Source organism: Sebastes fasciatus, chromosome 18 (assembly GCF_043250625.1).
Source record: "Sebastes fasciatus isolate fSebFas1 chromosome 18, fSebFas1.pri, whole genome shotgun sequence".
Classification (NCBI taxonomy): domain Eukaryota; kingdom Metazoa; phylum Chordata; class Actinopteri; order Perciformes; family Sebastidae; genus Sebastes; species Sebastes fasciatus.
In genome coordinates this window covers 3,377,804-3,402,973 of record NC_133812.1, presented here as the reverse complement: position 1 = coordinate 3,402,973, position 25,170 = coordinate 3,377,804, and the positions used below count along the sequence as shown (strand labels likewise).

General features: G+C 43.4%; 1 protein-coding gene across 1 annotated transcript in view; it reads left to right on the top strand.

Moving 5' to 3' along the window:
- Window positions 1-25,170, top strand: part of tnfrsf21 (tumor necrosis factor receptor superfamily, member 21) — a 57,487-nt gene that overhangs the window by 11,227 nt on the left and 21,090 nt on the right. Inside the window, exons 2-3 of the mRNA XM_074616266.1 lie at window positions 666-1,365; window positions 7,255-7,836. Coding sequence (XP_074472367.1) covers window positions 666-1,365; window positions 7,255-7,836 — 1,282 coding nt within the window. The remainder of the gene's footprint in view (window positions 1-665; window positions 1,366-7,254; window positions 7,837-25,170) is intronic.

The following is a 25,170-nucleotide window of genomic DNA, read 5'->3' as shown; positions in this document are numbered from 1 at the left end:
AAGGAGTTTCAATGAGATTGGGATGGGGGCGCTTTTGGTCCTTGTTGTCTGTTGCTCCGTCCAGCCAGCTGTCCATCTGTCTGTCAGTCCATCTGTCTGTCCAGCCCCTTTGATCAAGAACAAGACAACTTCTAATCAACTTGCTATGAAATCTTTGGGTATTCATGGTCTCTGGATGAGGATTCCTGCTGGTTTTGGTCTCCTCTTGATTGTTCTTCAGTTCCCATTTCTGTTTTTTGGTGGATTATGGATTGGAGAATTATGACCGTTATTGGCAATTGCATGAACTTTGCTTTAGCACCTCCAACTCATGCTCCCTAAGGCAAGAACCATTCAGAGGAACCATTTGGAGATATCTAATTTTGTGACCTGTCCATTATCCTAGAAGTTATCAGCGCTATGAGAGCACCACATGACAAGCCAGCAGTATACAGAAGACGTACACAGTTAGCGACTAGCTATGTATATTAACCTCAGGAGTTGGTGGAGACCAAAAACAGAGAGTGAATGTTGCTTTGAGACTGCTGGATGTGTAGGCAGCTACTTGAGAACAAGTTGGCCATATGAACTTTAAAGGTGTTGCATGAAAGTCGTATCTACTGTATGTAAATACTATTGCCTCTTTTAGATTTCTCTTTAACTTCCACCCTTTCTTCTCCTCTCAGCTCTTATGTACTGTAGTGGTTGACATCTCAGCTCGGGTTTTGACCACAACCAGCCCAGCTGTCCAATCCATCCTCTCTCCCCGCCACTATCAGCACACCGACCCCGACTCGGGCACCCAGCTGGTCTGTGACAAGTGCCCGGCGGGCACCCACGTGTCCGTCCACTGCTCCCCGACGGCCGTGAGGGAGTGCAGCCGCTGTCCCGAAGGCACCTTCACCCGGGGAGAGAACGGGGTGCAGAAATGCCATCCCTGTCGGGCACCGTGTCCTGCAGGCTTCGTTGAGAAAGCGACCTGCACGCCCATCCAGGACCGGGTCTGCGCGTGTCCCCCCAACAGCTTTTTGTTTGGGGATGGTGGCTCAGAATGTAAGCCCCACTCGCTGTGCCCTCCAGGGACTAGGGTGAAAAGGCGTGGCGGGGAGACAGAGGACGTGCTCTGTAAGCCGTGCAACAAGGGGACTTTCTCAGATGCGGAGTCGAGTACGGCGAAGTGCCGAACCCACACGGACTGCCGAGCTCGGGGGTTGGTGCTGCTCACCCCAGGGACTAGAGAGACAGATAATGTCTGTGGATCCCCGTCTTCATCTTCGCCTGCCTCCACCACCACCCTACTGGGGCTTGCACAGGCTGGGCTTGTACAGGAACCCCTGACTTCTTCATCCAGTCCATCATCACCACTGACTGGACCTGCACATAAAGGTGAGAACCATTGTTTAGAGTATGTTAATTACTGTGAATATCTGTTAAAAACAAAAAACAAAAAATAAGGGCTATTTAGGTGTTCGTACTGGGAAGTTGATTCACCTAAAAAAAAAAATAATCCGCTGAGTTACAGACGTCTCTTTCCCAATGTCAGTCTATGGGAAAAAGTCTTTTTGGGCCCAATGGCATCACATGACAGACATGAAAGTTGTAGTACCGTCTGTCACGTGCGACAACTTCAGACAAAAAATAGGCTACGGACTTGGTGTGCAAGGCCTTAAGTATGGATGTACTTTCCTCAATAATTTCAGTGGCAAACCCATTGTAAAACGTTTTTGGGACATAGGCTTATTCACTTTCTAGATTTGAGTGTAGATGAGAAGATGCCACTCCCGTGTCTATGCCATTCGTACGGAGCTGGGGTCAGGATGAGCCTAGCTTAGCATAAACATTGTAAATAAGGGGAGGGGGGGGACAGCTAGCCTAACCTACCAGCACCTCTAAAGCTGACTAATTAACATGTTGTACCTTGTTTGTTTAATCTGCACATAAACAGAAATGTAGTCAAGTCAAGTCAATTTTATTTGTATAGCCCAAAATCACAAATCACAAATTTGCCTCAGGGGGCTTTACAATCTGTACAGGATACGACACCCTCTGTCCTTTACAGTACAACCCTCTCATCGGATAAGGAAAAACTTACGAAAAAAAAAACATTTAAGAGGGAAAAAAATGGAAGAAACCTCAGAAAGATTAACAGAGGAGGGATCCCCCTTCCAGGATGGACAGACGTGCAATAGATGTCATCTGTACAGAGTAACAACAAAATAAAAATACAACATAGACAAAAAATAATACATATAATGTGAACAAATGTGAGAAAGTGGATCCAGGAGGATGTCAAGCAGCTTCAAGGCGTCGCCAAACAGGTAGAGCCAAAGCACACAAACTCTTCTCGACGCCAAACAGATAGAGCCAAAGCAACACGACCTCCTCTCCACGCCAGATAGGTAGAGCCAGAGCAACACGACCTCCTCTCCACGCCAGATAGATAGAGACAGAGCAACACAACCTCCTCTCCACACCAGATAGGTAGAGCCAGAACAACACGACCTCCTCTCCAGTCTTCAATTTAATCTAGGCGAATTGCCTCCTTGCTCTCCTCCATAAATACCATTAATTTATATTAATTCATATTTTAATTTATTTCCCTATAAGAAAACAGTTTGATATAACATATGAATATGCCATCTTTTCTGCAAATGATGCATTTAAATTATGCCTTTTAAAAGGTGAATAAAACAATCAGTAAATGGCCTTATTTTTCTTACATTAACTACCGTACAGTATAGAACTGTTCCTTTGTAATGAGACTCAATTAGAATCATTCAGTTTACTCATTCCGATTTTTTAGAGTATAGATATTATTACGCATTATTACTCAAGATGCTGTTGCAGCATCCTCACATCAATGACACTGTGGGAATTCCTTAAAGGGAGGACATTCGTAGGCATGGAAACAAACTCGTGGCAGCTTCGTATCTCAGGAATGTTACTATTTGTGGTCAGGAGGAGTTATGGGTATTTCAGTCTTTCTCATTCACCCTCTTTTTTCCCCTGCTCCCTCCAGATCAGAGAATGTGTTTCCCTTTTGTCTTCCTGTTCTCCGTCCTCCTCCCTCCTGCGTCATCTCTGTTACTGTTTTTACATCAGCCTCGTCACCCCCAGTCATTTCTCAGAATCAACCATTTGTAGCCAGTATACCAGTCCTCCTCCCCACATAGACCCCCCACACCTATAATACTGTCACGACCGCTTGTGCTGGCATGGAATCGATGGCTTCTCAGCCAGTTAATTTGACCCTGTCAGTGCTGTAAGAGGGAAAGTGGGGGTTGGGGGGTGTTACACACTCACGACTGTTATTTTTCACCTGTCTTTACTGTCAGTGGAGAGGGTGGAAAAGGAGCAGAGAAAAAGCTTCTTTAACCGCTAACAGCAGTGATAAAAGCCAAACTGTCTTCACCGTATTTCAATTTATATGATTCTCTTGACGTAAAGAGGCTCTAAAGTTACATCACAAATCTATTAGCAACCGTGGATGTCCCGCAGATCATTTTCTGTGATTAATATAATTTATATCAACTGGGTCTAAGAAAAGGAGATACCTGTAAAATAATGACTGCAACTGTACTGGACACATTTCAAAGGCTGCGGTCGAAAAGTCAAAAGATTACATCCTAACGTCTTTTCCTAATCACTTTTCCTTGACCTCGATAAAAATTCCTAACCGATAACCGACCCTAGTTAACCAATTATTAACCGTTAACCAACAAGATTTCTCCTCCTTGAAGGGGTGGTCTCGGTTTGCTTCCAACTGCGGTACGGTTCGGTACGCTTCGTTTGTAGTGAGAACATGATCCGACCCAACTGGAGAAAGCATTGCACCTTTTTGGATTAAACCAGCTCCGGTAGTGAGCTGCACTGTGCATGTCAACACCAGACACCAGACAACATCACTACAAAAGAGCCAATCTTTGCCCTCGCTATTCACATCAGTACTAAACAGGTGTAACGTCAGGCTGTGTTGAAGACCACGGGCATACGTGATGGGTCTTCGGAAATATTTCTGGCCGATGAGCATGTCACAGTTTAGGAGGGTTAATGCACGCCTCCTCCTCCGTACATCTTGATATGCGCCTTCGGCGACTCCAGTGCATCAATACATTGTTTTCCAGTCGCCTCTTTTTCAAACTGTATCGTTTGCCTTGAGTGAAAAATTGCTATGAGGTAAAGAAAAGATGACCAGGGCCAAGATCAAGCGGCGTAGTTGTTCCTCCATGGTTGCGTTCTGGAAGTCTGCTCTTCTTTGTTTACTTCCGGGAGTTTTCCAGCATGGAAATTCTGACCAATTAGAGAGCAGTTTCTTTGCGCACCACAATTTTGGTCTGCTTGTAAACGCTGCCGTGTGAACACAAACCAAACTCGGGGCAATATGCAACATTGTAACAATTCGGTCCCTGATTCGGACCAGAGCAAACCAACTACAGGTGTGAAAACGCCTTAGTTAGCTTTAGGAAAAGATGTGGTTTGGGTTAAAATAACTCCTGAAGTGCTGTAACTTAAGTACGGCAAAGTTACGTGACAAATAAATCAACTTTCACTTGTGGTTTCACACGGGACCCAAACACCGGTCTCCTGGGCGAAAGTCCTGTGTCTTTTAACCCACCCCCGACCTCCTCCGTACGTGGCCTTCGCCGATCTTTATACCTTCCGGTTCACAATTATGTGGATTACATACAAATTCATTTTGTGCGTACCATCACAAATTTGTGTCTATGTAGACGGATCAATTCATTAAATTTTGTGACTATTTCACAAACTGCTGTGCGACTGGGCTGCATATCCACAATCACTGTTGCTCCAAACTCCACTATGGTTCGCAAAGGGTGCACCTGAAAGTCTCCTGTATTGCTCTAAAAAGTTGACTTTGTATGTTAAAGACTTTGCTTGCTGCCAGCCAAAACATCAGCCTTAATTTGTGGATTAGACCTGCACCTGTGTACCTGTCTGCTGATAAGAGGATGAGAGGGATTAACACCCTTCCGAGTGACAATCCAAAAAACATTCAGCCGCCCATTTATGATCTAATGGCATTATACAACACCAATCCCATTAGCAGCAGCAGCACACGGGCACAGAGCGAGCAGCAGGGAGGTGATGGCAGCCACGTCGATAATCGATAGAGGTTAATGACGCACTAATATCGACTGACCATTACGGTTTGTTCCCATGTCTTAAAAGCACTGTCCCTTGCCGTTGTTTATGTCAAACGGGACAGTCCTAATGGTTCTTTTTCCATTTCAACATATTACAGAGATTTGTTTGGCTGTGAATTGTCAGCCCATCCCAATGCCCTTCTCCTCTTTAGTTTTTTCTTCTTCAAATTATTCCTGCCTAGGAACTAGCCCAAGTCTGATTAGATTTGCCCTCGCTTAAGCTTAATCAAGGGTCAGACTGTGGGGTGAGCAATTCAGAGCTCATCTGCTGCGAGATTACGAGGTGGAGCACAGCTGGGCCTCGGCGTGGTGGAAAGAGTGCAGGCAGATTGTCAAAATTATGAGTGAATATCTTGGTATATTCCCTTAAAAAAAAGTACAAATGAGCAAATTTCCATCATGTTTCCTACATAGTTTTCTAATATCTGAGGTTTGAACGGAGCTCTTTTTAAGTACGTCATCTTGTTTCGCCCTCTTCTTCTGCAATGGAGTAATTGCACCCGACTTGAGAATTGGTGCCAAATCCTAATTTTGCCAATTTTTGGAAATTCGGTTAAAATTTGCGCTACATTTGGATAGAAACCTGGCTATTGACGACCAGATAACTTTTATTGAGCATGGTGCATCTGTCATCGAAAATATCAGGTTTTTACCTGACCGAGTAATCTACTCAACTCCTTGCACAGGCATTGGCCTCTGCAAATGGTACAAAATGTGTAGGACTTGCATTAAAGGGGCCGTTTGTAACTTCTTACACGTATAAATCATGCGCGCTCGCCTGTGGCTACGCTGTTCAGACACAGGGGAGACCGCAGCTTTGATCTCCAGGGCCGGAGTCTCTGCTGTACTCTGCTCCTCTGCTCCTCTGCCTGCCTTCACTCACACACCACGCTTGTTCTCACTCGCTCTTTCGCTCCACCTCTCACATGCATGTGCGCACACTACACACTGCAGAAGAGTTACGTTATCGTCTCCGACCAAAACTCCGGTGTCTCCCCTGTTCCTCCTGACCGCGGCCTCACTGTTTTAACCAATGCTCGTTCATGTCTATGTAGAGCGAGCACAAGCGCGAGCAACAGGACGCTGACTTTGGTTGACTTAACGGCCACAGGTGTCGCTGTTAACAAGCAATTTCTGATCCTTACATATAGTCCCGTTAAGTTCAAGTCACTAATGCTTGTCTATAGAGTGATAGCCACCTATTTAAACTCCATCCGTCATTCAGGTTTAATCGCCTTTTCATTCGCCACGATCAAGCAGTGAACGCCAGCTAGTCCTGTGAAGCTGGAAATCTCAATCCAAGCTCTTCTCCTGAAGCCCTTCCAAGAGGACCTAACCTAAGATCACCAAACATGCTCTCTTTGTCGCTTATCTCGGAGAGCAAAGAGTCTCACTTCCCACACACTCGAACCTTTGTAATACTTGTATCAGGTGGAATTCGGAACTGAGCCTTGTGGCACTATATTCTTAGCGGCTTCTCCTGGATCTATCGTACCTCATTCATACATCACTTTGTCAAATGAGTAATTGTGAATATGAAGGTAAAAATGTCCTGCTCAATACCAGCCTTGTCACACTCCCAGGACATCAAATAACGACGATTGGGCAGTAGCCCTCAGCGTCTTGATAGCGACGCCCATGGGACTGGCGTTATTTGGACTCAAGACGTTATGTCACGTGACTTTATGTCAGAAAATTGGCTGATAGATTGTTTTCTGACTCTTTAAACTCTCAAAATATCAATATCAGCCTCAAAAACCAAGTATTGGTTGGGCTCTAGTTAGGTGTACACCAGGTGGGCACCCGAGTATGGAGGAAGTCAGCAGAGGAAGCAGATGACTGAGAGCAAAGTGGGGGAGGTTATTCCTCCTTCTGTTTGTGTTCCAGATTGCTTGCATGGATTAAAGTGTTAGGATTCCCTCCCGTGATGCCTTCTGTTTTCATTGTCTGGGTTAAGGAAATCTCTGAAGTGAGTGAATTGATTCCCTCTCTCTGTGTTGTCTCTCACTTCTGTACTATCTTGTGTCTTTGCTCTCTTTGTTCTCAATTCTCTTCTTCTTCTTCCTTGCTCTATCTTCGTCTCCATCGATCATTCTGTCTCTCATCCCAGGCACCTACCACCAGTCAGCAGCCATTCAACTGAGGGGAAACCCGGTTGGGGAAGACCACCGTGCGGAGGGGCTGCTCCTCAGCCGGCCTGGGGCTCCCACCCCACCGAATCGTGATCCCTCGCGGACTCCACCGCTCACTGCTCACAAGCAACTCATTGACCTCGAGCACCAGCAATTCGGGCAACCCAATTCTGACCCTGTGCCAGGCCCCAACAAGGGGGCGGTAGAGGGTCTGGAGGGTGCGGAGGTAGTCAGGGTTGGGACGGGTATCAGCAAGGTAGCCGGGCAGGGGAGCGGAGGTGTTGGGGTCTCCAGCTACTACAGGCCAACTCGCAGGGGGTCCCCGAGGCCGAGCACCCACGACCACTTTGACATCAACGAGCACCTCCCCTGGATGATCGTGCTGCTGCTCCTGCTGGTGCTGGTGGTGATCGTGATCTGCAGCGTGAAGCGGAGCTCTCGCGTGCTGAAGAAGGGCCCCATGCAGGACCCGAGCAGCATCGTGGAGAAGGCGATTCAGAAGAAACCATCCCCCCCATCGCAGGTCAAAGAGAAGTGGATCTACTACTCCAACGGACAGGGTAAGCCTGCTGTAGCTTTGATTTCAACAAGAGTTGTTCTAACGAACGACGTCTCTAGACTTTATCACCCGTCTGTACCTACATCACAGGTCAGAAGGTTGTTTTCGAAATGCAGTGACGTATGAAGCCATGCTAATCCACTATATAGAGGATTCTACACGTCAAGACTTCCTTTTCTGGGTGCTGGTCATTGTCCAATTAGCAACTTAAGATGTGGGAATGGAGTTGGAGTTAAGACAGGATTGTTTAAGTTAACATAAAGCGAAATTGTAGTCAGACGATAGCCGATTGGTTCTGATATTGCATTCCAGCAAATGCCCGCTCAAACGTGATTGGTCAATACTACTCGGACTCCAAACGGAAGCCAGATTGCTTCTTGTCCCCATGCCTGCAGATTGTGCATTCATATATCTGTTTATAGAGATTTGGTTGGAAAAGTTTACTTGAGCAAACAGGTACTCAAAAGCACACTGACAGTAATTGGTGAAGGGATTTCTCATTTACATCTTACATCAGACTCTGGTGCCTTCCAGTGGTAGTATAAAATAAGATGCTGCAATTGATGCGACTGGTGGACAAAGAGATGAATGAGACATAGACGGCACCAATTTTCACCGAGATCACCTGATTTGTCTATAAAAAAAACTTATTTTAAAGATGCTAAAATAACCTAAACATTTGTGTGTGTGATCTTTTGGCTATAATTTGTAGTAAAACAAAACGAAATCTTGCCGAATGAAATTTACTACAGTCCTGCGACAGCCACAGACACCTTGTTTTTTTTGTCAGAGCATTTGATTTATTGATCGGGACTGTCGGGATATAAGAGAATTTCAACAAATATAACATTTCTTTTTCTGAAATGCATTACCCACCCTAGCTCTAAAGTTGTAAAATGTCAATAAGCGAACCTTCTACACAGCTCCACGTAGGATTACAGTATGATGTCATGCTTATGATAATGTTAGTGACATTGTGATATCCTCCTCAGCAATATGCAAGACCAACCCGATATCACGCCAAAGCGCGCAATAGACCCGCCTGTCCACTAGAGGATAGCGTGTCAGTGTCATGTTTTGCCTCACAGAGACCAATATTACACGCCTGTATGAACGTGCAGTACCAGCAGGTGGCAACAAAACCACTCACTTAGATTCAGGCAAGGAAACCATTCACTTAGGATGAGGCAACAAAACCACTTAGTTAGGTCAAGGGAAATCACCATGGTTGGGCTTAAAATAAGTACGTTAACTAAGTAAAACACGTACGGAAACAATTTAACGTCAGTGCGGACACGTGACAGCCATCACTACAAAACACTTGACAAACGTCACTAACTTAACTTGCAAAACAACACCGGTCTCCCACTTGAAAGTCCTGTGTCTGTTTGACCCCTCCACTTCCCTACCTGCCCACCATAAGTGGTCTTTCTCACTTTACCTACTACGTAACTCGCTCTGAAGTTAGACTTCTGTCACTACACAATACGTGACAACCGTCACTACGAAACACTGTACCTTCATGCAGGCGTGTAATATTCACGTCTCAGCAACACAAAACGTGACACTGACACGCTTTCTTCCGGTGGACGGGCGGGTCTATTACACCCTTTGCCGTGAGACTGGGCTGGCAAGATACAGTATACGCCTTTAGAGAAAGTTATTACCACAGCTCTGCAATGCTGTTTTTGTAATCTCAGGACTGGTGGCTCTACATGGCCTACATCTGCAGCCAACATGCGAGGTCATGGACTTTTAGTTACATGCTGGCTGGATGTCCCAGTCGGATGTAATGACATGCTTCAGTTCTGCTCCTGAGCCGCGTAGAACCATCTAACAATGTGATCGAACCACTGCGGGTATCTGATCCAATCAATTCTGCCCCACAGAACACATGGTGGTGGAGGGCAGTGGTTACACAAGCAAGGACGTGACCCCGTTGTAGTGCCACCCTGCTGTCACTATTCACCCCCCCCAACACTCAGGTTGCATCACTGCTCTCGGTTCTCCAGTTTCATCTTGGTGTCTCCTTCCTTTCCATGTCGCTCATATTTTACCTCTTTGTTCTACTACAGGGGTCAGCAACCTTTACTATCAAAAGAGCCATTTTAGGCAAAGAATAAAAACAAATCTGTCTGGAACCGCAAAGCATTGTGATGAAGGTAACACAGTTTATAGTCTAAGTATATAGTATATAAGTCTAATGCAGTGAGGGCCAAAGTGCAAATGTACTACGGCGTATTAGGGCCATATTGAGGGAAAAGATTTCCAGAATAAAGTTATAATATTCAGGGAAAAAAAGTCGTAGCATTACAAGAATAAAGTCATAACTTTATGAGAAAAAAAGTCGTAACATTAGGTGAATAAATTCATAACTTTGCGAGAAAAGAAAGTCGTAACATTACGAGAATAAAATCATAACTTTCTGAGAAAAAAAGTCGTAACATTACGAGAAAAAAGTCAGAACTTTACGAGAAAAAAGAAAGAAAATAACACGTAAAATTACTACTTTATAATATTATGACTTTATTCTCATCATATTACGACTTCTTTTCTCGTAAACCTTTGACTTTATCCTCGTAATATTATGACTTTATTCTCGAAATCTCAGATTTGTTTTTTTTTTCCTCAATGTGGCCCTAATACTCCGTCATACCGTCGTACCATAGATCTTCAACAATGATAAATAAAAATGAAAATGTAAACAAAAAACAGTTATTCATTTCCATTTTTATAAATCCACAGGGAGCCACTGGAGAGTGGCTAAAGAGACGCATGTGGCTCCGGAGCCGCAGGTTGCAGACCCCTGTTCTAGTAGCTTCCCTCTTCCTTTGTCATTTCTCTCTACCTTTATTTCTGCTCATTTTCTCTTCCTATTTTGTTCTTTCACTCAGACTTTTTCCTCTTTCTCTACTGTTTCACTCGTGCAGCTTTATTTTTATTTTTTTACCACTTCCTGTCTCCAGCTTTCTTATCTCCTTTGTGTACCTTCTACCTTTATTTGCCTTTCTTTCACCTCTCTCTACCCTCTTGTAGTGCTCTCCACCTCATTTAATTCCCTCTGTCTAATGCTTGTTTTGGAAGATTTCACTTCTCTCTATTACTACTGTTACACCCCCCCCCTTCCCCCCCATGCTCCTTTAGCTCCCGTCTATTGACACTGTGACTATCAACAGGTAGTGTACATTTTGCCCCCACAGCTGAGCTCTTGATTTCACACTGAAAGAGAGAAACAGACCCAAACCCAGGGGGACACCTCCTGCCTGAGACACTCGACTCTCCACTTTGAAACTCTGTATGCGTGTGTGTGTGTGTGTGTGTGTTTGTGTGTGTGTGCTGTGATAAAGCCGAGCCACCCGCCACCCTCTCTCTCTGGCTCCCTCAGTGCCTGACCACAGAGAACTGGAATAATCTGGTTTCAGCTGCATCAGGGTTGTTGTTTGGTTGGCAAGGCACATTAGTGGGTCAATCGGGTCTCTTACAGGGCAACAAAGAGATACAGACAGAAGGGAAATGAAGAGAGAGTGCGATGGTGAAGGAGTGGTGTGTGTATTGGTGGGGTGGGGGGGGGGGGGGGTTGACAGGGGGAAATGTTGTATTGTACAGTTGTTGGCGAACCACACCGGGGTTTCCCTGCCGTTACCTAGCAGCCCCTTGTTAGCCCGGATACTTAAGATGCCTGACAAAGAGAGGTATGGATATAAAAAGAGACACTTTTACGCAGCTTCTTTGACGTCGTAAGAGATAAAGTGCAGGTTTTCACCAACCCATGGACTGTATATCGTTACGCAAAAAAGTCTTTGAGTTTAGTGCCAATGCATACTGTAGTTACTGTACGTTAAATGCAAATGCTTAAAGAACAACCTTCTTTAAAGTCGCACTAATTAAAAGAGTTGTTCCGATACCAGTTTCGGAAAATGCGTCCGATACTGCCTAAAATTGGGTATCGGGTGTTGGCGAGTACGCCAGTCTATGCAACCGATCCGATACCATAATTTATTACAGGTCCCATATTGTAAAAAATGCGATTTTCATGTCTTTTACATTATAAAGCAGGTTTGAGTGCTATATAAATACTGTTAAACTATCAAAACGCTCAATATACGGAGAAACATATACAGACCGTATTCAGAAATTGTGCGTTTGAGACAAGTCGTTAGGATTTCTGTCCATTTGTGATGTCACAAATATACAATATATATAGATCATCACACGGTTTGTAAACTTAAACGTTCTAAATGTGTCCCAGTTTATTTCCTGTTGCAGTGGATGTGAATGACATCAGCTGACAGGAAGTAAACATGGACCCAAACTGTTGCCTAGCAACGCAATTCAGTTGCAATTCAGTTGCAATTCCATTGAAATGCACTAAAACAGAGCGTTTCAGACAGAGGGTGAATACAGGTATATTCAGGCAGATAGTGTGAGGAAAATAAAAGTTTTTTTGAACATTACAGCATGTAAACATGCTCTAGTAGAAACACAAAATACAAGTATGAAAACGGAAAATGAGCACAATATGGGACCTTTAACCTCCTTCTTGACAAGCTAGTATGACATGGTTGGTACCGATGGATTCCTTAGGTTTTTCTAGTTTCATGTGATGCCAGTATCTTCTCACTGCTCTAATAGGAATTAATCTGAATTGTAACAGATGAAACAGTGCTTCTCACTTCTGGTCCTCACAACTCAGAGCCCTATTGGTTTCTACTCTGGAAAAGAATAGGTCAATGCCTTCCAAGACTCCTTATGCCCATCACAAAACAATTCATAATAGTGTTTTTTGATATGCTACCTCCATAATTAAGGTTTGGTTAAGCTTAGGGTACCTTAACTGCATGGTTAAGGTTAGGGAAAGATCTTGGTCATTGCTGAAAGAAACCGACGTTGACTGTTGGTAGGAGATGGGACGTAATTAGTGGTTAGAGCACGCGCTCTTCAAATTTAATCGATTCAATACTTTTCTTCTATTTTTTTTAAATTATTGAGCAGCTCAAACCCACAGACAAGCATAGATGATGAGCACAAGCATCATTATCTTTATGCTTGCATCATCTATGCTTAAGCCTATTTTTGATGCGTGCCGCGCGCGGTTCACATCTATTGACTATATATTAACATCCTACCCGCTACATTACTACAGTTTCAATGTCTATCTGTAGAAAATGTTACGGAGATCAAAAAAAGTAAAGATTTATTTTTAAATCAACACTTCCCGCTTTCATTTAAAAATAAAAGCCCTCAAGCATTTTTTCTATGGACAGAATTCCTTCATTTGTTAACACAAGGCTTTTATTCTGAAATATGTGCTAATAAGTGTTGTAGAACATACAGTGACTTGGAGAGCTCCATGAATGAATATAGTACGGAGTTTTAATTGGGGATTATTAGTATTATTTACAAATTACCACACGTTTCTTAACCTTTCTCGGTCTAAAATAAATATAAATGATATTTATTTGCCATTAAAGGCAAACTCTTTGTAGAAAGAAAGGGCTGACAGAAGCAGCAGCAGAAGCGCAGCTGACACACAGCTGAAATGCCTGACGCGTGAATCACGCAGCCACCACGCCACGCAGCCGCCACGCAGCTGCCACGCGCTCCTGACGTTCCTGGTGTGTCCGGGCTGTAACCCAGAGGATGTTTCCCAGGAAAAGATTCATAGCATTTGGTCCCTAAGGCTGCCACTACAGGTAAATAATTGTGGAAACATGTCGAGCTGAATCCCCATTTTTAGTGTCGAAGCCTTTAAGGCATTTAAAGAACAATTTTTAAACTGACCTTTTTACATTTATGTGTGTGTGTGTGTGTGTGTGTGTGTGTGTGTGTGTGTATTGCATATGTGTTCTCCTGATTGGATGAGTAATCCCGAGCCCATGCGAATGTATTTACTTTGAGATGTATATGTATGCACATGCAACCCAGATAGCCATTTTTTACACCGCTGTTTACTCTCTGGAACATGAAACAAAACAGCTTCTTAATCCTTCCAAGGTGCGTGGCTGGCTCCCCTTGAAGGTTGTAATGCACCTTTACTAGAGCAGTTAAAACACTCAGGCAATAAAGGGGAAAAAGAAAGGGGAAACGTCAAAGCGCAGATCACACACATACAGTACTTGGCGTTTGCTCAAAGCCGGTCAGGAAGTAGTGAAAACTGCTACTCCTCCACAGCGGGGGCTGAAGGGGGCTTTCCAGGGCCACGGGCCAGAGTTTTATTGCACAGGATCTGAAAAAGCTATTTGTTTATCCGAAACAAGGGGCGCAGCAGTCAAATAAAATAAAAGGGAATCACAAAAATGGTGTATAAAGGTGAGCTTGAGGCTACACTAAGATGACCTTGCTGTTGTGCCCTGTTGCCCTAAATTTTTGCCCAAAAAAACATTGTGTCGCTTATAGTGTTGATTATGTTGCTGTTTAGGGATACAACAGACAATCTGACAATCATGCCCACTTTACACAGTGATCGGAAGAGATAACAGGAATTGATCTGTCTCAAGCTCTTTTTTTTTTTTTTTTACTGCTTTTTGTTTGTGCAACCCAAGTATGATACCATGAATGTCTTTAGCGTCAATGCTACAAAGATACAAAAAGCCCAGATTTCTTGGAGACATTGAGGAGGCAATAAGATGCAACCAAGTGGAGGCTATGACAGCAAGCTTTTTGCGCCGCCTTTGAGTGTGGCTATTCTGAACAGATATGTGACTGTTAGCAAGGCTATTAAATAGGCGTTATAGGTCGCTATAAGCACCATAGTTGTGGGTCATCAGGGGCCTACTATGCCTACTACGTTGTAAAAGTGGAGGCGAAAACGAAAGCAATACGTTTTAACACGTTTTAAAACAGAATGAAACGTTGCGTTTTGAGCACAAACAAAAAGGCTTCTTAAGGTTTAGGCAACAAAACTACAACTTCTTTAGGTTTAGGCAACAAAACCACTTAGTTAAGTTTAGGGAAAAACATCAAGGTTTGGCTTAAAATAACTACGTTTCAAAAGCGAAAGTGAAACTTAACTCTCGTGAACACAAAGACAGCTACACGTAGTTGGTTTCACAAATGCAAACCCCAGTCTCCTGGGGGTGAAAACCTTGTGTTTTGTGTTTCATCCATCACCCATTAACCCCAACTTCCACCCTACATGGAGTTTCACGCTGTCTGTACTACAGCACCCGACTTCCGCTTCTGCTCATGTCATAATTTCTACGGTCGCTGTTGTGTTCTTTTATACCTTCTTTCGGTGATCTCCCATACGAATAGATGATAAGACATAATACTGGGTATAGTAGGCCCCTATTGACCCACATCTATGGTGCTTATAGCGACTGATAACTCCTATTTAATAGCCTGTCAACAGTCTAATCAGCTGTATAAACAGATTGGCCTGAAGCATAATGAACCCTTAACGGACCATGCTGGTGGTTTTACATGTTTCAGTCTGAGATCGCAATCCATCACAGCGAACATTTTATTGGCCACATTTTTTGTCAGAGTTACTTTTTGTGGCTTGGTAATGCAATTGCAAACAGGAACTGTTTTGATAGCTCTTGTTGTTGGTGCATTAAGAGACACTGGGAAATCAGAAATTTGGGAATCGGTTGCCAGTAGTTATTGCCTTTACTAGCCATGCAGTCCGAAAATAATACCTGGAAGTTAAACAGTACGTAAGAGGTGGACATAATAGGAAGTTGGTTCTTTTTTGTTTTCCAAAAGTAGCTTGTTGGTAGCTCGCTGAAATCTCGCTGATTTCAGATCAGCATTGAAATCTCTCATTAACCCAAGGTAAACACACAACAACAGAATTGATTTATATCTATTTTAAAGTTTTGGCATCGACTCGTACCAAGTCGATGCCAAAATTCTGAAAACATGACGTTACTTGTTTTTCTACAGTACTGCAGGTACCGTCAGGGCTCAAGACTAACGGCGTCCTGTTGTCCCAGGGATGATAGAAAATGTGTTTAGGATGCAGTAAACTCACTATCGACACGTCTAAGGGATGTACCCTATTTTGTCCCTGATAATGGTACATTGCGAACAACACATCCGTGTTGAAATCGGCAAGACGAGAGCTAGTTAACGTTAGCCGTTAGCAGCCGGTGGGCAGCGCAGTCTTGCCCGGAGCTAACATTATGATGCGTTCAGGTTCTATTCAGTAAAAATGTATTGTATGTATAAGTATTTGGCGAAGGTAAATTCTAACGTTATCATGATGTGTTCAAAATGTAATCTTGTGAAATTAAGTTTTTGGAGAGAAACTTGAGTAATTCCAGTTGTTTGAAGGAGATGTTTTCACATCAATATAAAATAGATAAGAGAGGGAATTATGACCTGTTTAACTTCCTAACAAAAACCAGTATATATAAGCATGGTAATAAAGGAATGGATATTGAGGTAAATGGGATTTATTGTTTTACTTTTATGTTTTTTACCGTGGTATCGAATTGGTATCGGCAGTCGAGGAATTCCATCCCTACCTCAGTGAAATGAATAAAACCCATTGGCGGTCTAGCAATTGAAGGTAGCAAATCAATCCAAGACTTTATGGTATACTTTGGAAAATGTTCATCAGTAATGTATGGATGCAGTCTGTAGTTAATGGTCATAAACATTGAAAAGACCCTAATGGTTCTTTAAGAGAACATCACATAGAGGCAGGTTGCGCTTGGTGTGTTCACCAGGCATACTATTTACAACATACATTTCCAAAGTCAGATTGGGATTGTAGAGGAAAACACGAAGGAAAACAACATTCTACCTAGCCACCATCGTCCCTCGTTAAACATCCACACCGTTAATAATGCCAAGTTCCACATCCAAGCCCAGTGGGGTGCCACGTGTTAGAATATACTGCGCTGTGCAGTAGTACCAGGGTGGGCTGAGGAAGCCTGCTCTCAGTTCAGCCTGGGTTTGATTGTGAAGAGCAGAGAGCTTGGGGGGGTGGGGTTGTTGCCTGGTTGGAAGTATACAGTGCTTGTTGTGCTCGCACACATTTCGCCAATTTAACGTTGTGTGTTCTGATATTGGAATGAACGCGAGAGGACTACGTGTTGTGATTAAGTGAATGGTATTTTGTAAAGATGCTGACGCACACAGCACCCTGCTTCACATCATGTTACACAAAATAACAGGGTGCTGAAGTGAGACCACTTGTTTTATCCATATGTTTTTTTTTTCCTCACTTTACCATTTTTCATTTGAGTCTTTCATTTGAACCCTCAAAACGTAATTGTTGCTTAAATCAGAATCAAGAGTGTGTCAGACAATGTAGCGTTACTAAAGAGCTATAATATGGCCATCGGTAATTAGTAGGGCTGGGTATCAGTACCCGATACCTTTAAGGTATCGACTGAAACAACCCAGTACCAAGTAGTATTGAAACTTCTCCAGTCAAAACGATACCTGCAATCAATCCTTTTTGTGCCCAGATCTAGAAAAAGATGTCTGTTTTGCTTGCAGTTGATCACTGTGAGCGTTCTTTGATTTATTGCGACTAGGGATGAACGTCCGATGCTGTGCTCATGTACTCGTACTCGCAAAACGGCTCCGATCCTACCTCAGCCGGCGCGCTACGGCCCTCACTTTCATTGCGCCACAGGGTTTGCTTGCACTCTCTGACTCGCACGTGCGTTAGACTCCTTGGTCCATGTTTCCACAGACCCCTGGCGCCTTTACGTGGGCCGAGCCCCGATCTGGCGGCATGACGCGGTTGAGGCGCACTGAAAACAGTCGCACAACGATGAGGCAAGGTCCTGGCGGGTAGCGCTGTAAAGCTTCGGCCGCGAGCCACCTTCGCCCCGAGCCTTTTCAAGCCGACCTAGAGTCGGTCGCGGTGCACCGCCTCGTATGCGGGACTCCCCAGCCTGCCCTGTGTTGCTCACAGCCTCCAGCTGGCTGTTAACGAGGGAACAGAGAAGTACTGGTATCGGTACTCGGTATTGGCAAGTACCCAAATGTAAGTACTTGTACTTGTACTCGGTCTGAAAAACAGTGGTATCGGTGCATCCCTAATTACGATGTGTGATTGGCCCATTACTGCAGCAGCTACAACCCAACCCATTTTCTTCCGCTTATCCGGGGGCCTAGTTTTTGTGGTGCGCCGTTGGCTCTAGTCTGCCTGCATCTGCGTTTTTTCGGCCAATTCAGCATGTTGAATTGGCGGTGGAGCCCGTCGGTGAGAGAAATCACTCTAATTGGCTGTACTTTCTTTTTCAAGAGAAATACACGGATATTTTCACAATGAGGTGGCCATCTGGAATGAAGCTGATGAAGTGATGAGTGAGAGTGGTGTGAAAATGGTCAGCAAACGCTGCATTGTTTCATGTACGTACAACGTCTTGTTTATCCGCAGTCTTCGAGGTTTCCCTTTTTTCAATGACGAATACAGACTACCGTGACCTGCTGGTAGGGAGAGTTATTTCATCCCATGCAGGCGCAGGACGTACGTGGTAGGTGATGGTCGGCTGTAGTCTTTGCAGTGTGTTCCAGTGTAACCTTTTTGCCAAGACAAAGGCGACGCCACTGCCGGACTTCGTTGCCGCTACCTCTCTTAATGCCGGGTTTGTGTGTCTGGGCCTTAAGGCTGAGCCCAGCCACCCTACAAAGGAAGCTCATTTTGTCCGCTAGTATCTACAATTTCATTCTTTCGGTCACGAAGCTCATGACCATAGGTTTATATGATGTTTTGGACATTTATGCTACAACACCCACAATCCACAGCTGTTGCTATGAAGAAAAGACCAGCCAGAGCTTTGAAATCAGATACGTTGCATATTCAGAATGCTGTGTCACCGTCATTGTAGTCAGACTGCTCAATTTGTCCAAAACCTTCTCTAAAGGTCAAAATATTTTTTTCGGACTCAAAGGTTACATTCTTTTTATCCTGTGGCATTACTAGAGTGGCTACCCAGTTGCCCCAAAACAGTGAAATGAGCCACTAGTAAAGGAGTTATTGGGGTCTTCAGCAGTAGTATTGCAACAGTATTGCAGATGGAAGTGGCGTTGAGTGTTTTCCTTGGTTTCTTGGTCTTGGGAGAGCCATTGTGTAATAGTCCTGTGGAGATCAGCAGTGTGTCATCATTGATCATTCATGTAATCAGGTCATTGCAACAGAGATGTAAAGATCGACAACAACAGAACAGACAGTACTTTTTAAATCAACAAAGACAATACCCGAGACTCCCCTTGTCCCCATGTGTATTGAGAGACCTCAGAGACAGACACAGGGATCCATTGTTTAGAGGATGTTAATCAAGCGCCACCTGTTCTGCTCAGAGCTGTTGTGGCTGGTTTGCTTCCTCACTGTTGCTCTTTACTGAAACTAAAACCAGCTCCATTCTCATCACACTCTGGCTGCGCTTTGGAGAACTGTGCATCCGTTCTGTTCCCCTTGTTCCACTATTCAGCAGTCAAACAAAAAGGAAATGCCCATGGCAAGACCCCACATTGTTTTATCTGACCAAAAGTCTAAACCCAAAGTTATTCACTCTGATATAAAACAGAGAAAAGCCGCAAACCTTGACGTTCCAGAAGCTGGAGCCATTTTTTTATCACGCTAGTGGCATGGCTTTAGGGATGGAGGATGAATTCATATGACTTCTGTGATCCCCTGACTTTTTCGCCAGCGCTACCATGACATTTCTATTTGTCCAGTACTTTTGGTACTAGCCTACTACTATAAGCAAAACTAATGACATTCCCCATCAGCCTCAGGTGTGCTTTGTGCTTAGCGCTAATTAGCGAATGTTAGCATGGTAGCATGCAAAACTAAGATGGCAGCTATAGTAAACATAACCTTTTAGACATTAAAATGTTAAGCTAACAATGCTGGCGTCGAAAATGCCAACCGTCCTGCTTGTGTGGTTGTAGATTCGTAGTCTTGTTGTTTGATAAATTACTTAAACAATGTTGATTTAACTTTCTGTTGATTGACATTTCAACGCTTAAGACAAAGTCCTATTATTTATACCGCTTTTTTTTGTGCGATTAAGTTGCACATCAATATTTTTTAACTGTTGTTTTTGCCATGAATATTTAAACCAGAACATGAATATTATATGGCGATATAGTGACACTTATTTTTTCGGAACAAGGTCGATTTTTCTGAGCTTTCGCACCGCAGAATAAAGGCATCAGACCTTTGACCCACCCATCCACTCCGACCTCCTGCCTACACGGTTTCGCCACTCTTCATACTTCTTCGTTCACAATTACGTGGATTACATACCAACTGATTTCGTGGGATGTATACGAATTACAGTGCATTTACTTTTCGTAGGTATAGCTACGAACGGTGTATGAGAACAGCCTGAATATTCGCAGGCGAGTATTTCGCATTTTCGTTTCGTTTATTAGTCACGCCCCCGGTGTGTAAAGGCCAAGGGCCTTGAAGGAGGTTATCTTTTCACCGGCGTTGGTTTGTTTGTTTGTCTGTTAGCAGGATTACTCCAAAAGTCCGTGATGGATTTGAATGAAATATTTTGGCGGGGTGGGGTGTGGCACAGTGAACAATCCATCAGATTTTGGTGGCGATCCGGATCATGATCCGGATTCAGTTTTTTTTTTAAGGATCAGCCTGAGCATTAAGACCACAGGGTATAACACATGTACGAGAGATACGTGTTTGGATGTGTGGAGCTGCTGGCCGTCCACGATGAGAAAGAAAAAAGCGGTAGATGACGGGATGAGAGACAACGTAGTGCAACGTTATACAGACATAACAAGGCTGCTGAATGAGAGAGGCACCAGCCATCACGTTACACGGAAACACACCGTGTTAATAATAAGCCGACCACCTCACGGTACCGCCAGCTGGGAGCTGTGATCTGTTTTTAAAGTCACGCACCGTGGCGGAGGTCTGCGCTCTCCGATTGCCATTCTAATTTTAAATAGGAAGAACTTGCTGATTGAATGTGTAGCACATCCTGAGCTCAGAGCACCAAAAACCTTTGATAGTTTCTTTGCAACAGAAGTAGCGTGATGGAAAATACAAAGCAATTAGTGTCACAACAGAAGTCATTATCACCTGCACTGCCAAATAGGATGAGTCATTTTCAACTCAGAATGAGTCTAGGATAGGACATGACACTGTTGTGTTACTTTCCAACACGACAAATGTTAACAAAAACAGTGCTTCATTATGTGCTGTACTGTACTGTATATGCAAAAAACCTTAAGGATAGCTCACAGTTTGTCCCCTCCCAGGCAGCTGTATCGTGCTTAATATGACAAAACATGTCAGTTTGGATAAATACCAGCAAACTATTTGACATTAGTTTTTTATGCTTATAGGGGCGTCTACATATAAGGCAGGGACACACTGTAATACACACAAATACTTCCCCGTGCAAACACATAAACACATCCGCAGGCTGACATACTGAATCATCACGAGACTTATATAGGTCATTTAAATGTGGTCAGCCATCTCTGTCGCTGCGCGTTAATGGCGAGCGAAGTGGACGAGAGTCGGCAGGCTCCCGGGGCCCAGAAGGCCGGCACGCAAGCTCCTCCGAGTCCCTCCAGGATTCACAGGAGTTTATTAATCTTGAGCAGAAGTAGGGGATTGTGTATGTTTTCTTCTTTACCTTTGCAATTTTTAAGCCACTTCGAGTAAGGACACTTTGCAAAATGAGGGTCAAATTAAATACATGGGTTTGGGAAGAGAAGAATGAGTGTAAAGGATAGAGCTGTAGTGTGTCTGGCATGTCAAGGGTGTCTGTGTAAGCATGTGTGTAGGCTTCACACATCTATACTTGCCTCACAGCTTGTGTGCCCTTGCATTTCTCTCTGCGTATATATATTTATGTACACGTGAGTGTGTAGCCTATATTATGTGCCCGTGGAGCCACGATGGCTCACATCCATTTAATCTCTCTGAATCATCCTGGATTTATGCACTTAGCATGTTTTGCTGCAGCAGACATTAATCAGGGATCAACCTGATACTTATCAAAAGTGGTGGAATTAATTCTGTGTTGATGCTCTGGAAGTGTAACGGCCGTGTAGTACAGAAAGCTTCAGTGGGTAAAATATGGCTTGGTGAATTTACAGAACCAGAAAATATTTACTATGGAGAACGGAACCTGCCAAAATAATTAATAAATAAATAAATAAATAAAGCAAAAATTATATTAAAAATAAATGTAGCCATTAAATTAATTGATAATTCTGTTTTAATTTGCTTCTTTGTTTATTTGTATTTGTATTAATTCCCTTATTTATTTACTCATATGTTTAATTTTTCCCTTTTATTTATTTATGTATTTACTTTTTATAATTTTTTACATTTATTTCTTTTTGCATTTCTTTTTGTATTTGTTTTATATTTGATCAGAACTTTAGGACCTGATTTATTTAAAAAAAAAATCATCAAAATCATGAAAACATCTTTGCACATCTGAATAGGCAGCAGATGTGGCGACAGGGCAGCACAACTTGAATAAAAGTCTTGTATACTGCTAGTATCTTTAATATATTTCTTTTTTAATACAGCAATTTGGTGTGAACAGCCTTCATCAAGTATGTAAGAACATGCATCACAACAGTTCCATATAGAGACATACGGTAGATACTGTACATTATCCAACCAGAGGACCAGAAAAAAGTCAGTTAGTTAAAACACCTTGGGCTAACACACAAAAACCCATTCAGGTTATTTAGGTTAAATGAAAAGTGTGTAACATTTAGGGGGATGTATTAGCAGAAATAAAAGCCCAACATGGACAAACCAAACACTGACTCTAGAGAGAGCCTTTTCGCGTTTTCACGTTTAGCTGAATGCCACCGTAGTTCTCTGACACGCTTGTGAAAGTGCGGTATTGTGAGCTGCGATGTGCAAAACCGTGGTACCGCCAGCCAGACGCCATCTGACTTCCGTTGTTCCTGAAGTAGTGTTATTACGGTAAGGGTGGCTCACGTTACCGCAGTCTTGGAAAGGGAGCAGTGAGCGGAGGGGTGCTCAGTTGGTTGCAATCTGCAACCACACTGCTAGATGCTGCAAATCCTACACACTGTACCTTTAAAGGTCCAATATCGTGCTCATTTTCAGGTTCATACTTGTATTTTGTGTTTCTAATAGAACATGTTTACATGCTGTAATGTTAAAAAAAGAACTTTATTTTCCTCGTACTGTCTGCCTGAATATATCTGTATTCACCCTCTGTCTGAAACGCACCGTTTTAGTGCATTTCAACGGAATTGCGTTGCTAGGCAACAGTTTGGGTCCATATTTACTTCCTGTCAGCTGATGTTATTTACATACACTGCAACAGGAAATAAACTGGGACACATTTAGAATGTTTACGTTTAAAACCGTGTAATGGTCTTAATATTGAAGATTTGTGACATCACAAATGGACAGAAAATGGCTTGTTTTAAACGCACAATTTCTGAATACGGGCTGGGTGTATTTTTCCGTATATTGAGCGATTTGATGGTTTAAGAGTATTTATAAAGCACTTAAACCTGTTTTATAATATAAAAGACCTGAAAATCTCACTTTTTACAATATGGGACCTAATTGTTTATGTACATCACCCCCCCCCCCCCCATCCTACATCCTAAATACTTCAGAGCCATAGGCATCATTCCCTGTCATGTCAAATCCTCTGATCAGACCTCCTACATCAGTCATTTATCATTATCAAGGTTCTGTTTCCTGAGTGGCATCGACCAATTTGTATCATTAAAAACCTGCAGACATGCACCAATAAAACCACGGCTAATGCACACACGCATGAGAATCGCATATCAGCGCAGCCTTTCCCGTGTCAACACAAAACAACTGTGTTTTTGCTTGCAGAACAGATGAGTCAGCATTTCTATATTTCCAGCCAAGTTATTGTCAAGTCGCGTAACAGTCAGCGAGGAAGTGGAGCAAAAGAGAGTCTGAACAGGCAGCAGAGCGTCTGAGGGGGGAGAGCTGCTCGTGAACAATCAGCGTTTGTGGCTAAAGAGAAACGCCAAGTGGTGATGCGAGTGTGTCACGAGAGAGAGATTGTCATTTCTCAAAGCCGTTCTGTAACAATAACTTGAAAAAGCATCTTAGCTGAAAAATATTTCCATGGCAACTTGCTCCAGTAATCGAATACGACTCTGACAGCTGCCTTGCACAGCTGTGACTAGCTGTTGAAGATTAGTTGACTAAACAAAATCCTATCCAGGTCATGTGTGCTTCTCTAAAAACCACAGCTGTTCCTAACGTTAGAAAGGTGCCTTTCCTCAAAAGGCCACTCCACCTTTTCATAAAAAGTGCTGGCAGTTAGAAAATAGGCAGAACAGTGTCAACGCATGCATGTTTCTCTCTCTATAGAGGACATTTCAGTTGAGATAACAAAAACATACCTGTTTACCTAGTGGTGTAGTTGGAGGATATACGCAGGTATACACCTTGCGGTTTACAGTATACCCACCTATCAGCCAAAAAGCCATTGGAATATACACCGATCAGCCATAACATTATCATCACCTGCCTAATATTGAGTAGGTCCCCCATTTTGCCGCCAAAACAGCCCTGACCCATCGAGGCATGGACTCCACTAGACCTCTGCAGTTTGGGGGCAAGACATAGTCAAGTCAGCACACTGATACACTGACAGCTGTTGTTGCCTGTTGGGCTGCAGTTTGCCATGTTATGATTTGAGCATATTTTGTATGCTAAATACAGTACCTGTGAGGGTTTCTGGACAATATTTAGGGCCCGAGCACTGACAACGTCGGGCCAGCGAGTCGGTTTCACCGACAAGTATGAAATTTGGCAGGCAAATGTAACATGTGGAGACGCACAAAAAAGCCTCCGGGAGGTATGCCCAAAACTCAACAGGAAGTCAGCCATTTTGAATTTAATATGTGATTTTCGCCCATTTTTAGCGTTTTATAGGCCTGGCGAAATGTGCAAACTCTACACAGGCCCCAAGCTGGACCCTCTTGCTGTGAGGCGACAGTGCTAACCACTGCACCACCGCCCCTAATGAAAACATACTTGTGAAAATTGCATTCCATCTCTGCAAATAGATGCCCCTGTATCCTACACACTGGCCCTTTGAGTGGCTATTGGGCTATGAAACTCTCTCTATATACATGTATATGGGCCTTGCTCTTTCAAACCTTAAAAGGTAAAATATGCAGTTGTTAATGTAGATAGATATAGGTACGTGTTGTCCGCTGATAAGTCAGCAGAAAGACTAACGATTCAAGAGCAAAATGCACCTTCTAGTATTTCCTCACGTGTACGAGCACCTGATAAATAACAAGCGCTGACAGGTCCAGTATTTGCTTTGCCCTCTCCTGCCTTTTACTGGTTACACAACAAAACACTTGTGAGTCCATGTGACTTGTGTTT